Here is a 13,746-nt window from a genome sequence, read left to right on the forward strand (position 1 = left end):
TTCCAACATACTGCAGACAATCAAGTGTGATTACAGTCATTGTTTTATGCTGAGAGCGTCTGCTTCTGGGAACCAGGGTTGAGTTTTGCTATCTTAGTTTACGAACACAACGACTCAGCTACCTTAACACCCTTTCAAAAGCTCTGAAGTAACAACCTGTTCGACAAATGAGCCATCATTAGCGGAATTGGCAAAATATTAAAATGATGATCATTTCACAGTCTCACCATTGTTAAAATCACACATGGGTAACAGTATTAATCTTTATGTAATAACTTTAACATATATTAGATGAAATCACCTCTCTCTCTCTCTCTCTCTCTCTTTCTCTCTCTCTGTCACTATGTCAGTTACTGATCAGCCTAGTTCAGCTCTTGTGTAAACAATTGCCACATCTTAGTAATTTCCTCCTTCACCACCCCCACCCTACCCTGCCGCACAAACACACACACACACACACACACACGCACACGCACACACACACACACACACACACACACACACACACACACACACACACACACACACACAGAGAGAGAGAGAGAAATAAAACACTGAATCATGTATGTGGTCTGTTCATTTGTAGGTTAACCAGAGGAGGACTTAGCATGGCGCAAACTGCCTGTTGGACTTTGCTGACTTTAATGACAGTCTCTTCCTTTGCACCAGGTGAGTTTGGACAAATGGCGGATTAACTGCCACCAGAACTGTCAGTGTGATGAAGGTATAAAAAAAAAAACAGAAAACGGTTTCAGTCACTGGATTACACAGATGTATTTAGACCAGCTTTTTAGAGGATACAATCATTTGGTTATTAATATGTCCCCGTACTTGTTGGAATAGGTGCTCTATCCCAACAAACTTGCTCAGACAAGCTGCTGTCGATAAAGGGAGGACATTTTACCCTTAGCCGGGATTTTGAATTAGGCACTTTACTGGCCTACAAATGCCAAGATGGATACTATTCTCCAGTTCAAAGTCGTCGCTGTCTGTTCAGTGGGAGGTGGAAGCCCTTACCAAAGCGTGGACTACAATGCAAGAGTAAGTACAGAAAATGTCGGCCCACATTGTATGTGCTATGTACTGTTTAGGTCCTAACTTCCTAATTCAAGTACAACAGAGTTTTTTATGTTGGTAAATGTCATTATTATTTTTATTATTATTATTATTATTATTATTATTATTATTATTATTATTATTATTATATAATAATAATAATAATACATCACATTTTTATAGCGCTTTTCACAGTTCTCAAATACGCTTAAAATAAAGACATGAATAAAAAGATAACAAAAGAAAACTGATTGATTATATTGATTATTATATGGAATATTGATAAAACTGATCATTGATTATTTGTGTTGGACTTAAGGTTATGATTGTTATGGGTTTGAGTAGTAGTTGTACTGTTTGCTTACTAGAGGTAAGGAATTATATTTATATAGATGTTTATAATATTTCCATATGTATATAAGTACACTGTAACAATGACACTTCATATGAAATGCAGCCCAAAACTGTTTTTAAATGGGTGAAGTTGTTGTTGTTAAATGGGTGAAGTTTTTTCCTTCACACATTAGTCATCAATGTTTTTTGCTTATTTCTTTCCAAAAGAGGTCAGATGTCCTGATCCAAGTGTTTTTAAACATGGAAATGTCCTGCCACCACTAGGCAGGTACTACGTAAATGACACAACAACGTATGAATGCTTTTCTGACTACAAACTCTATGGGTCTGCGACTCGTGTCTGCAAAGCCAATGGAAAGTGGAGTGGCAGGACACCCATTTGCAGTCGCAACAGTGAGTGTTATTATTATTGTTATTGATGTTGTTGTTGTTGTTGTTCTTATTTTTATTGTTAATGCTATCGCTATTGGTATTGGTAATGGAATTGTAATTATTGTTGTTGTTATTGTTATTGTTATTATTACGACGGCTTTATACTATTATTACTATTATTATTATTATTATTATTATTATTATTATTATAGCACACTGTTTTTAATAATAATACAATTTCTCAATAATATTACATATATACACTCTATAATATTAAACATAACAGCTATTCCAACAGTTTTAAAATATGATGTTAAACAACAAACTAATTGGCTTGACAAAACTATTATCAGGACCAAAACAATAAAACCGATCATAATTTTTTTTGTGAAATAAAATATTATATTGAAGGGAAACATGGGCCCCATTCTTACATCTTTTTAGTCGGAATTTTTTAGTTGGGACAAAAGTGACTGATATTGATCCAGTATTGAGTTAGAACACTAAACCGCGCAACCCCAAAACGGCCATCCAATGTAATCCTTTGGAGATATGCAGGCTTGTGAAGCTCAGGCTGGAGTGGAGGAGGGGCAGAGAGAGAGAGAGCAAGCCAAAAGAGGAGGAGGCATCCTAAAGATGTTCAGAACATAGAGAACACAACTTCAGAAAACAACACAGGGAGCTCACTTCTTGAAAAGCAGGCAACATTTTTCCCCCCAAAAAAGGAACTGAACATATTGATTTTTAAAGTGTTTTGTGGAGTGGTTTGTTATAGTATCTTGTGATAACGGTCTTTTTTGTGTGACATTGAATGCTGAAGCCACATGATGCAATGCCTCTCCACAGCGGACCACTGCCCAGATCCTGGAGTGCCAGCCGGTGCACGCAGGGATGGCCACATCTTTAACATCGGTGACAAAGTGACCTACCGCTGTGAGGATGGCTTGATGCGCGTCGGCTCCAAGGAGCGCACGTGCAAGGAGAGTGGAGACTGGACTGGCAACGAGCCCGAGTGTCACTGTAAGTGAAACTGACAATAAACATTATTATTATTATTATTATTATTATTGTTGTTGTTTTTGTTGTTGTTGTTGTTGTTATTATTGACCATTTATTTAAATTCTCTTGCTTGGCCAATCCATATGGAAAAACATAATTATGGGCCCTTTCATGTACAGTAACGTAGACAAAATATACAACATGTTTTTAAAAATATATATGTTTTATATATGACCTACCTTGCATGTTGATGGGCATCATGCCACATTAGTATGACATTTGCATGCAGGTTCTTTACCACAGATTTATCATGCAAGTATTGTAGATGACAATTGTGGCTCCTCTGTTTGAGTGTCAATAGCACAGGTTTTCACCTTTTCTGACAATCACAGTGTGTGACACAAATACAATAACTACAAGCACCAAACATATGGAGAAACATATCCTTCCAGACATACGTAATGTGTTCATATTCAGCAACATCAACAGAACCTAAAGCAATAGAAACAGTTAAATACAACCTATTTAGCAATACTGTATCTGTTAAGTGTTTCTTCTGTCATTCTGTACTGTGAAGCCATTTTGTAGTTCTTTTAAACACATTTCATACATTTCTTTTGAGTAAAGTATGTTTTTCTGCTGGGGTCGATTACACATTTGAGTAAAGTATGTTTTTCTGCTGGGGTCGATTACACATTTGAGTAAAGTATGTTTTTCTTCTGGGGTCGATTACACATTTGAGTAAAGTGTGTTTTTCTTCTGGGGTCGATTACACATTTGAGTAAAGTGTGTTTTTCTGCTGTAGTCGATTACACATTTGACACACCAGGGGAAGTGTCTGAGGCGTTTGGAAGTGCCCTCAAGAACAGCTTGAAACAAGCTGATGAAGAAAGTGAGTTTTGTTCTGTCTTGTTTTGTCATGACAGTTATGCAGTGCTTCTAATACAGAATTACACCAGACAATCTGGCCCCTTTCTGGAAATTCTCATCGACTTAAGGACAAGCAACAAATATTGTTTTATTTTCATATCAGAAAATCTCACTTCTTTTCTTTAAAGGTCCAAAGAAACTGCAGGAAGTATTATTAGCTATTATTAGTATTGCTGGGAATTTCACTCATGGAGATTTTAGACAAACGTGTAGTTGTTACCAAATGCAGACTCTTCACAAATGTATGATTACTGCATTGTTGCCATTACGTCATATATGTGGTCTTTTCAGGCCCCAATCAACAGCAGGGGAAGAAAATCCATCTGGATAAGGGTGGGAACATCAACATTTTTATCGCCATTGATGCATCTGATAGCATTGACAAGGATCACATCCAAAAGTCCATTGATATAACTAAGAACCTGATTGAGAAGGTCTGTTGATCAGGGCATTTGTTTTCAAGCACTTATACTGAACATGAATCTAGAACATATATTTTAGCACAACATGAAACAATCTGAAAGATTTCTGTGAGTTACAGTTCTTGTCAGGAAATCTGTTAGTGCCGTAGGCTATGTATTCCACGTGACTAAGGCTAGAGATGTGAATTTGTACACAGAATGTGAGAGAAAAAAGGACGTATGGGATGTTTTTGGAGTATGGACAAATTACTGGATATTTCATGTCAGGTCACAAAACAATGGAGGGAAACTGAACTTGTGTGTTTGTATTCAGTGTATATAGTTTAGTATTAGAGTATTCATGTGGAAAGTTAGAAGAGTGCAATTTACATTCTTAACTTGTAGAGTGATTGTATTGCCTGTGTATCCACTTTCTTCTGGATCCTCGTGGACTCATGGCATTGTTTGGTTATCTTCCAGATCAGCTACTACGATGTGACGCCCAATTATGACATTATGTTCTTTGCCACCAAGGTTACGCCAGTTGTTGACATAAAAAATTACTATATAGGGAACCCAAAAAGTCTGGCAGATGTCATAACAGATTTGGACAAATTTAATTTTGATGGTAAGTAGTTTTTGTTTGTTTGTTCACCACGCCAATGTTAACAACTGACACTATTTAACATATTATTTATTTGAGGGGCTTTTTGCCTCTATTCATATGATAGTGAAGAGAGACAGGAAATTAATGGGAGAGAGGCAGAGAGGGATCAGAAAAAGAGTCCCCGTCTACGCTTTTCCCATGCGTTCCCCTTTGAAACTACTATTTTTGACTTAATGGTATATTATGTTTAGTGGCATCTAGAGGTGGGGCTGCTGAGTTGCAACCAGCTGAATACCCTTTCCTTTTCAAGTGTGTGCGAGTGCCCAAGGTGGCTGTCAAATCCCATGACAACGCGAAAAGCTGTATCTCGAACCAGTGTTTTGGTCTGTCCGTTCTGGGCTACTGTAAAAACATGGAGGTGCAACATGGCGGACTCCGTCGAAGAGGACCCGCTCCTTAAGATTACGTGCAGGATTACGTGTTGTCTCTGACGGTTTGAAAATTGCAGGACTATGGCATCGTTTGGTCGTTTATTTTGCTAAAAAGAGAAGCTTGGATGGCCTTGTAAGAAGTTGTTGCTGCTGGTGAAATTCGCCCCGCATTTGCACTGAATGACGCCATAGTCCTGCAATTTTCAAACCGTCAGAGACAACACCAAACAATCTGATTGGCCGCTGCTGGCGAAATTTGCTCCTCTACTTTCCCTTAACTTTCTTCGCTCGCTTCGCCCAATTTGGTCGTCTACGTCACAATCGCCAAAAGAAAATATTGTGATATAGAGTATAGCCTTACCACTTTGCTGGCATGTATATGGCCCGTAATGGTACAGATACATGCCAGCGACACAAAACGCTTGCTTTGCTTTGGGTGGGCGTGTTGTGGCGTGTGGAAATTGTGTAACAGACTGGACTAGCGAGCTAGTTAGCAAGCTAGCCAGCTAGTAGGCTATCCAGTCACTTGTCGTTATATCAGAACTGTAATTCTGTTCAAGTAAGCACAGGATTCAATATCTAACATACCAGGAACAACAACAACCCCTTACAATGCCCTCCAAACTTTTTCTTTTTAGCAAATTTAACGACCGAATGATGCCATAGTCCTACAATTTTTAAACCGTCAGAGACAACACCAAACAATCTGATTGGCCGCTGCTGGCGAAATTCGCTCCTCCTTTGCATAGCTTTAAACTTTCCCCAACTTTTTTCACTCGCTTGCCCCAATTCGCTCGTCTACGTCTTGAATATAGCTTTGCCACTTTGCTGGCATGTGTACGGCCCGTTATGGTACAGATACATGCCAGCAACGCAAAACGCTATGCTTTGGGTGGGCGTGTTGTGGCATGTGTCACAGACTGGACTAGCGAGCTAGTTAGCAAGCTAGCCAGCTACTAGGCTATGTAGTCACTTATACACAATCGCCTCCAACAGAAATAAATGACATATAGAATTTCAATTCACTGTCATGTATCTGGCCCATAGTTTGACATCGTAAATTATTGGCATTGAAAAAAGTTGTGTAAACTTGCAGCGTAAAAAACTAAAACACGCACTGAAAAAGGCTGACATGAAGGAACAAAGAAAAGATTTGTCATTGAAAAAGCACATTATTGTAAACGAAAAATACATCAAAACATCTTTTCAGTGACCAAGGTTAATTTCAATTAAAGCCAATGTTCTATTTTTCAGTTTAGATTATATATATATTTTTTTACCTAAAGTGTCTGTTTTAGCTCCATAATTAAGATTCTCCAACTTTAACTATATTTGAGGCAAGATGTATGTATTATTTATTGTGACAGATAATGGAGATGATTCTGGAACCAACCTGGGAGCAGCCTTTACAAACATTCTGGAGCACATGAGTTTTATAAAAGCAAGAAAGCCTGAGCAGTTTCTGAACAGCAGCCATGTAATCATCATGTTCACTGATGGTAAAACACATTCATACTGCAGACACAGATCTTTGCACCTATATTTAAATATATATATACAAATATACAGTATGTGTGTGTGTGTGTGTGTGTGTGTGTGTGTGTGTGTGTGTGTGTGTGTGTCTGTTCATTGATGTGATTTTTCTGTTCTTTAAGGCGAATCCAACATGGGCCAAGATCCAAAGCGTCCAGTGAGTCAAATCAAGGATTTTGTGTATGGAAATAAAAAAGAGCAGCGTATGGAAAAACTGGGTGAGGAACAACAGTCATACACACATATATATACAGTATATATACCTATGTGTGTGTGTGTGTGTGTGCATGTGTGTGTGTGTGGGTGTGTGTGTGTGTGTGTGCGTATATATATAATAGAATAGGTATATTAAAAGCAGATATGACCATGATATACAATGTGGAGGATTTGACAGGTGCATAGGGTGTTTTTGGGAGTCCTGGAGTTTGCTCATGGCTTTTCTTCTTACAGATATATACATGTTTGGCCTGGGGCAGGATGTAGAGAGGGAGTTGCTCACAGAATACGTGACAGACAACGCAGGAAAGCATGTGTTTTTGATGGAGGATCTAGACCAACTCCATCAAGTCTTTGATGAAATGATTGGTATAGTTTTCCTTCCCAGAATACATGTCTTTGTGTAGACTCTGTTGGGTTTAAAAATATCCCTAATCAATGTACTCTTTTTATGTTAGTATTCATCCAGACATAATACACAATACATAATGACTTTTTTGTATCCTTTTTAATTTAAAAATAATTTACAGATTTGAGTAAAGTGCAGAGACTGCTGTATTAACATATTTGTAAAATATTTGTATTTTACAAAATATTGAATTTGTATCCTCGTGTTCATGTGTGTTGTTGTATAGCCATTGCACTGCGTACCACACTGACAGTATTTTCTTCTTCCTGTAGATGAGAGCAGCAATGTAGGTTTGTGTGGTCTCCACAGAGACTACAGCTATGGCCATAAGGAGACAGCCTCTAAGTACCGTCAGCAGCAGCCTTGGCTGGCTGAGATCTCTGTCCGAGTTAGTGGCTTCACTACTACTTTTTTGATAAAAAGAATTTCAACCAGAGGGGTGACCAGATTCCTCTGTGTAAAAAAAAAATGGGACAGTTTTTTTTAATGCTGTGGCTGTAGATCTCTAAGTAATTGCCAATCCTAGCCTCTTGAGATGATTCAGACAACCAACCTCTATCTGTCTCTCAGTGAATCTGGGATGAAGAAGATGAAGATCAAATTCAACATGTAGCAATAATGGTTTATCTGCCATCACAATGTTGACATTTAGAAACTGTCTTAACCTGTAAGCCAAACTTAAGTTTACATGCCAAGGTAAAACGCTGAAGGCATTGTCACTCAGTAATCAATGACCTCTTGTATTCAGACCTATTGCTAAATGCATTGCCTTGCTGGCAGGAACTGGCTACCTGTTTGCCCTTTATGCAGTATGACAGTGAATGCTCCAAATTTTAGCTCTTGTATGACCGCTGTTCTTTCTCCAGCATGTAGAGGGATCTCCCTCCAGCTGTTTGGGTTCTCTGGTCACCCCCCGCTTCATCTTGACTGCTGCCCACTGCTTCAAGTTTGGAGACACAAGCGACAGAATAACTGTTACAATTGAAGACGGAAAGACCAAAGGTTCCACGTACATTCCATGTGCTTTCATTTTTAGAATGTCCTCACTTTGAATATGATATTTATCACATGCGAGTATAAATGGCTATATATCGACAAATAACTTATTTTGTAGTTGCAGCCCAGCTATGTTTGTGATTGCCTTATTTTTGGCATGTATTATACTCCTTTTTAATTCCTTGCTTTGTGTCCCAGATCATGAAGTGAGGATACACATCCCTCATCCAGACTATAATATTTTGGCCAAGAAAGATAAAGGCATACCAGCATTTTTTGACTTTGATGTGGCGCTTATTGAACTTAAGGAAGATGTTGCGATCTCTGCCACTGCAAGGTTAGTTAAATTCCGCTCAACTCCTCTGTGCAGTATAATATGTACTTTTGATGACATGTTAAGCCAATTAGTGTCATGAAATTGTTTTAGATTAGCTGAGCCATGTTAAAATTGTTTAAGTAGAAAAACAAATTGTGCGTTGTTTGTTTTCAAAAATGATCTCAGATGTCCAAATGACAAGCTCTTTCTGAGCAGAGTATTGTGTGTTGTATTTATTCAAAAAAATATCTTGGCGGTCCAAATGTCAAAGTTCTTTCCGACCAGACTAGGGCTGTCCGCCACCAGACTGTGATTGTTTCATGTTTTTTTTTTCCCCTCTTGAGACCGATCTGCATTCCTTGCACTAAGGAAACCAGTGGTGCTTTGAAACTGACCGGCGCTGATGTGAAATGCAAGGATCATGGTGAGTTGATCAAGGCAAAACCACACACTGAAAAGCCACACACCAGCAAACAAACTACAGTATTTGTCCTGTAACTCCTGATTGCACTGTGATAAGTAAGGGATAATGTATAGTGCGGCGGTCATTATCGAAAAATAAATCCCGATGGGATGAACAGGACCCTGATCCACAGTGGTCAATGTAAAGAAATATCAGACCTCCGAACGTTGGGGTGGCCCATTCAAATCAACGGAACTTTTTGGAACATTCTGAGGAGCCGTATAATAAAACCAGAGAGACTTAGCTCAGAATTGGGGTGCATAGCTGACTACCTCTAGATTTAGCCACTGATACATTTCAGTGGCCTGAGGGTTCAAAAACCTTGTTTTTCCTCTTGAATGCATATCTGCACAATGTGTACATGTGGTCTCACGACAGGTGAGAATGCTCTAAGCACTGCCTATATTCACTTATATATTATATATTTTATACTATACATTTGCTTTCCACAGAGAGGCTGTTATTGAATAATGAGTATGAAGATGCTTATATAATGTCGCCAAAAAGGGAAAAAAAATTCATTAAAATCAAGCTCGGAAATGCGGTGAGTACATATTATAAAAATGCATTTATTAATAAAATAAATAGGAAATAATAATGATATAAATAATAAGGTGTTAATATATCCATGGAGGCTTACAGTAGAGGTTATGTGACCATTTGAATAAGTCTGGCCTCTGCAGTTGAACCCACAGTCTTAGTGCTGTCAACTGGACTACAGAAATACAATACCGATACACAAACACATATAGTGCAATGACCTTCACGGTTTAATGATGACTGACTTGCACAGATTTGCATTGATTTGCCTGATTATCATGCATATGTGTGCTTTTATGATGCTGTTTCACATTGTAGAGGGATGCCTGCATTGAAGATGCCAAGAAAGCCAAAGATATGACGGCCACTGATGCAAAGGAGATTGTAACTGAAAACTTCCTGTGCACTGGTGGGATCGCTCCTGTCACAGATCATGTTGCATGCAAAGGTATGCTGAATTAATCAATTACGCACACAGATCATGTTGCATGCAAAGGTAGGCTGAATTAATCAATTACGCACACAAATCAGGTTGTATGCAAAGGTCTGCTGAATTGATCAATTACGCACACAGATCATGTTGCATGCAAAGATATGCTGAATGAATCAATTACGCACAGAGATCATGTAACATGCAAAAGATATGCTGAATCATTCAATTACACACACAGATCATGTTGCATGCAAAGTAATTCTGAATTAATCAATTACACACACAGATCATGTTGCATGCAAAGGTAGGCTGCATTAATCAATTACACACTCAGATCATTTTGCAGGTCACTGTATCAACACTCTTTGCCCAGGGTAACATTATCGAATACATAATTCAGACATGCATTTTAACAACTGATCGTCAATTAAACAACAGAAAAAAAAGGTTGGTAAGATGGCTGATTTGCTCATTAACAGTCATTTAGATAAACAAATAAATAAATTACATACCTACTGACTACATACCTACATACATACATACATACATACATACATACATGCGACATACATACATCCATACATACATACAAACATACTGTACATACATGCGGCACATACATATATACACAAGTACATACGTACATGAGTCACAATCATTAAAGTCTTACATTAACACTTTTGTGTTTAATTCAATACAGTTCAACAGCACCACAAACTACATCCTAAAAAAATAGCACCTGCTCAGGGAACTCAGGATATCCAGCCAAAAAAACAGTTTGCGGTCGAGTAGGTGGATGCGCTAATGGCAATTCAAACTGACCATTGATATAAGTACATTTGTGATCATACCGTTGAGGCTGTGGGATCTCCGAGCGACAGGCTCTAAATACATTTGGTACCTGGATTATATCGTACTTAGTTTGATCTTTGAAGCACACTTTCTTTGTTTTATAGTAAGTGAAGACTTGGACACTGAAACTGACAATATTATATCAAACACTTAATTGTCATGGTGCGAAGTGATTAGATACACCGTCACTGTTAAATGTATCGCTGCAGCATTAATAGCACCGTATTGCCACATGTTGTATTAATTGGGGAGAAAATAAAGTAGGGGGCTTCCCCTGTCATAAATGTCACAGTTGTTGCTGTTGCTCATGTCTTCATTTCTTTGATTGTTGTTTTTTTCTATCTTTTGCACAGGCGACTCGGGTGGTGCACTATTTACTGACAAGAGTCACCGCACAGTACAGGTTAGAAAACACGCCTATATATGTACCTATGGTTCAGATGCAGTGCAGGCATCGCTTACATTTCAAGTTTACAGTAAGGATACAGTGTTCTGTATGCTATTGGTTCTGTATGCTATTGTTGTTTTCATGTTTTATTTGACTGATTCTCCCTTTAAAGGTTGGAGTTGTGAGCTGCAGTTGTATGCTATTGGTTCTGTATGCTATTGTTGTTTTCATGTTTTATTTGACTGATTCTCCCTTTAAAGGTTGGAGTTGTGAGCTGGGGTGTAGAGGACATCTGCAAGGGCCAAACTCTGGTGTTATCCCGCGAACACACTAGAGACTACCACATCAACCTCTTTAAGGTCCAGCCATTCTTAAAGAAGCACCTGGGTAATCTCACTGCAAAATATGCACCACTAACCTTTCTAGAGTAGAGATACGTATACGCCTTCTGTGATTATGCAAACTGTTCTTTGCTTTTCATGGCTTCAGTAGAAATGTATTCACTGTTCAATAAAGATGACATTTTTCCTAATTTTTTTATATATTTTCTCACTCTTAAATAAAAATTACTGTTGCCTTCCTGGTTATTTTAAACTTCATAGAAAATAATCTCTGTTAATCTCTTAAGGGGCCATTCATTTGGAAAAAGAATACCTTAAAATCATTTTTAAAAATTGTTGTTTTGGGTTTTTGATGTGTGGTGTTTTAGTAATAATGAAAGGTATGTTGAGATTCTGGAGAGGCTTCTGGAAAATAAAATAAAAAAGTGAGCCATTTCAGTAGCGTTCTTTCTTCCCTATACACAAACTCTACATTAAAGGAATATTAACTTTCATTGTTGTCTTTATTTTTTGGCAGAAATGTTTTTCTTTAGTTATTCTTTAGCATTTTACAGTTTCTTCTAGACTAGTATGGCTATACTGTTCCCGACCACCGTGTGGCGCCAAACCTCCCATTGCTTTTTCCTTTTTTCTAATTCAATACAGAATAATATAAATGAGCTGAGTGCGTTGCTGGTGTGTTTGTGCTAGGTTGACCTCCAGCCACTGTCTTTACATTTGTATGTTCACAAAAAGACTATGGGCTCAGACCCCTACCGATCCCTGCAGACGCTGCCACCTCTGATCCTTGCCTTTTGGTGTCCTTCAGTCAGGGGTATTATGCAACAACCATCCTAAGTACTGTTGGTCATTGCACAGCGGCGCTTTCAGGAAAAGTACTGAAACCCACCTGAACTCTCAGTTAAACAGTTTTACTGTGTGTTCTCAGACACGGTCTCTCGGTTTAGTCCAAGAGAAAATTAACCTCATTCTCCAGTCAGTTGATTTGAGTGTTGCCTGTCTAGGTAAAGTTTATTGATATAGCACATTTCATATACAGTTAAAAGAGCATAGAGAATAAAAGCTAAAGAACATAGTGAATAAATAAGGGACAAAGTCAATAAAATTGACTAAAACATGATTAAAAGAACGTAAAAAGCACATGAAATGGAATAAAAACATTGGGGAAGTAGTGTGTCTCTTTCGGAACACCGAATAGAGAACAGAACCATAGAGCATTAGACTGAATAGTATCCATAATAGAATCTGTAATAGTATCCATAATAGAATCTGTAATAGTATCCCTAATAGAATCTCTAATAGAATCCGGTATAGTATCCCTACTAGAATCTGGTTTAGCATCCACTATAACTATTACTATTAGAATAACTATGGGTATAACAGCGATAAGAGAGTCAAAGCTTTTCTTTGACAGTAACATCGTTCATTGTTTTAAAGGACAACTGATACAGACTGAGGGCAAGGCTTTGGGTCTTATAGACAGGTACAGGCTCGGAGTGGGTAATCGGGAGAATCGGGAGAGTTCCCGGTGGGCCGCTTCACTTCTGGGCCGGTCGAGAATTTTATTTTTTGACATTTGTCACGTTAGTCCATCTTCTCTTAAAATAGGCTACACACGTTCCGCATTCTGACACCGCAGCCTCTGCATGGGTTGTACCATGCGAGGGAGTTCTCCCCTCCCAAATAGAGTTGGTTGGGTCCATAGCCCGTCTTTTCCAAAAAGTTTTCTCAGACTACCGATAGCTGGGCCGGCCCTACCATAGACATAGTATGCTATGTCTATGGGCCCTACCCCAACGATACGCGTCAGAGAGGATGGATAGGAGGAAGAGGGGCTGAAAAAGCCAGGTTGAAAAAAAGAAAGGCATTGGAAGTGGATGCTGCCAAATTTATTTTCAAGAGGACTAACACAAGTGGCAACTGGTAAAGAGACATAGGCCTAATGATTAGCAACGTAACTATTAGGCTAACGTTGTAGCGTTGGTTAATATCGTTGTAGCGTTGTCAACCTATTAGCAAGCAAAATATTACCAGAGATGGAGCTTGAAAGCAGGACCTGTTCCTCCTGCAAAAACTGTGCCATTTGTGTCCATTTAATACTCTCACAGT

General features: G+C 38.4%; 1 protein-coding gene across 2 annotated transcripts; it reads left to right on the top strand.

Moving 5' to 3' along the window:
- The first annotated feature begins 513 nt into the window (after positions 1-513).
- On the top strand, positions 514-12,055 carry LOC105904728 (complement factor B-like). Of its 2 annotated transcripts, none has more exons than XR_004162980.2 (18): positions 514-669; positions 844-1,041; positions 1,618-1,803; positions 2,629-2,802; positions 3,587-3,673; positions 4,003-4,145; positions 4,593-4,740; positions 6,518-6,649; positions 6,806-6,901; positions 7,134-7,268; positions 7,581-7,696; positions 8,175-8,310; positions 8,503-8,641; positions 8,965-9,044; positions 9,536-9,627; positions 9,942-10,119; positions 11,262-11,311; positions 11,557-11,637. XR_004162980.2 is itself a non-coding variant. In XM_031561181.2 (18 exons), exons 1-18 carry the CDS (start codon positions 609-611, stop codon positions 11,725-11,727), a joined length of 2,274 nt encoding a protein of 757 aa, XP_031417041.1. In that variant the 5' UTR covers positions 514-608; the 3' UTR covers positions 11,728-12,055. The 2 variants fall into 2 exon arrangements, 1 of the variants encoding a protein (XP_031417041.1); XM_031561181.2 differs by having other exon boundaries at positions 9,942-10,071; positions 11,557-12,055.
- The last annotated feature ends 1,691 nt before the right edge of the window (positions 12,056-13,746 follow it).

Source organism: Clupea harengus, chromosome 23, assembly GCF_900700415.2.
Source record: "Clupea harengus chromosome 23, Ch_v2.0.2, whole genome shotgun sequence".
Lineage (NCBI taxonomy): Eukaryota > Metazoa > Chordata > Actinopteri > Clupeiformes > Clupeidae > Clupea > Clupea harengus.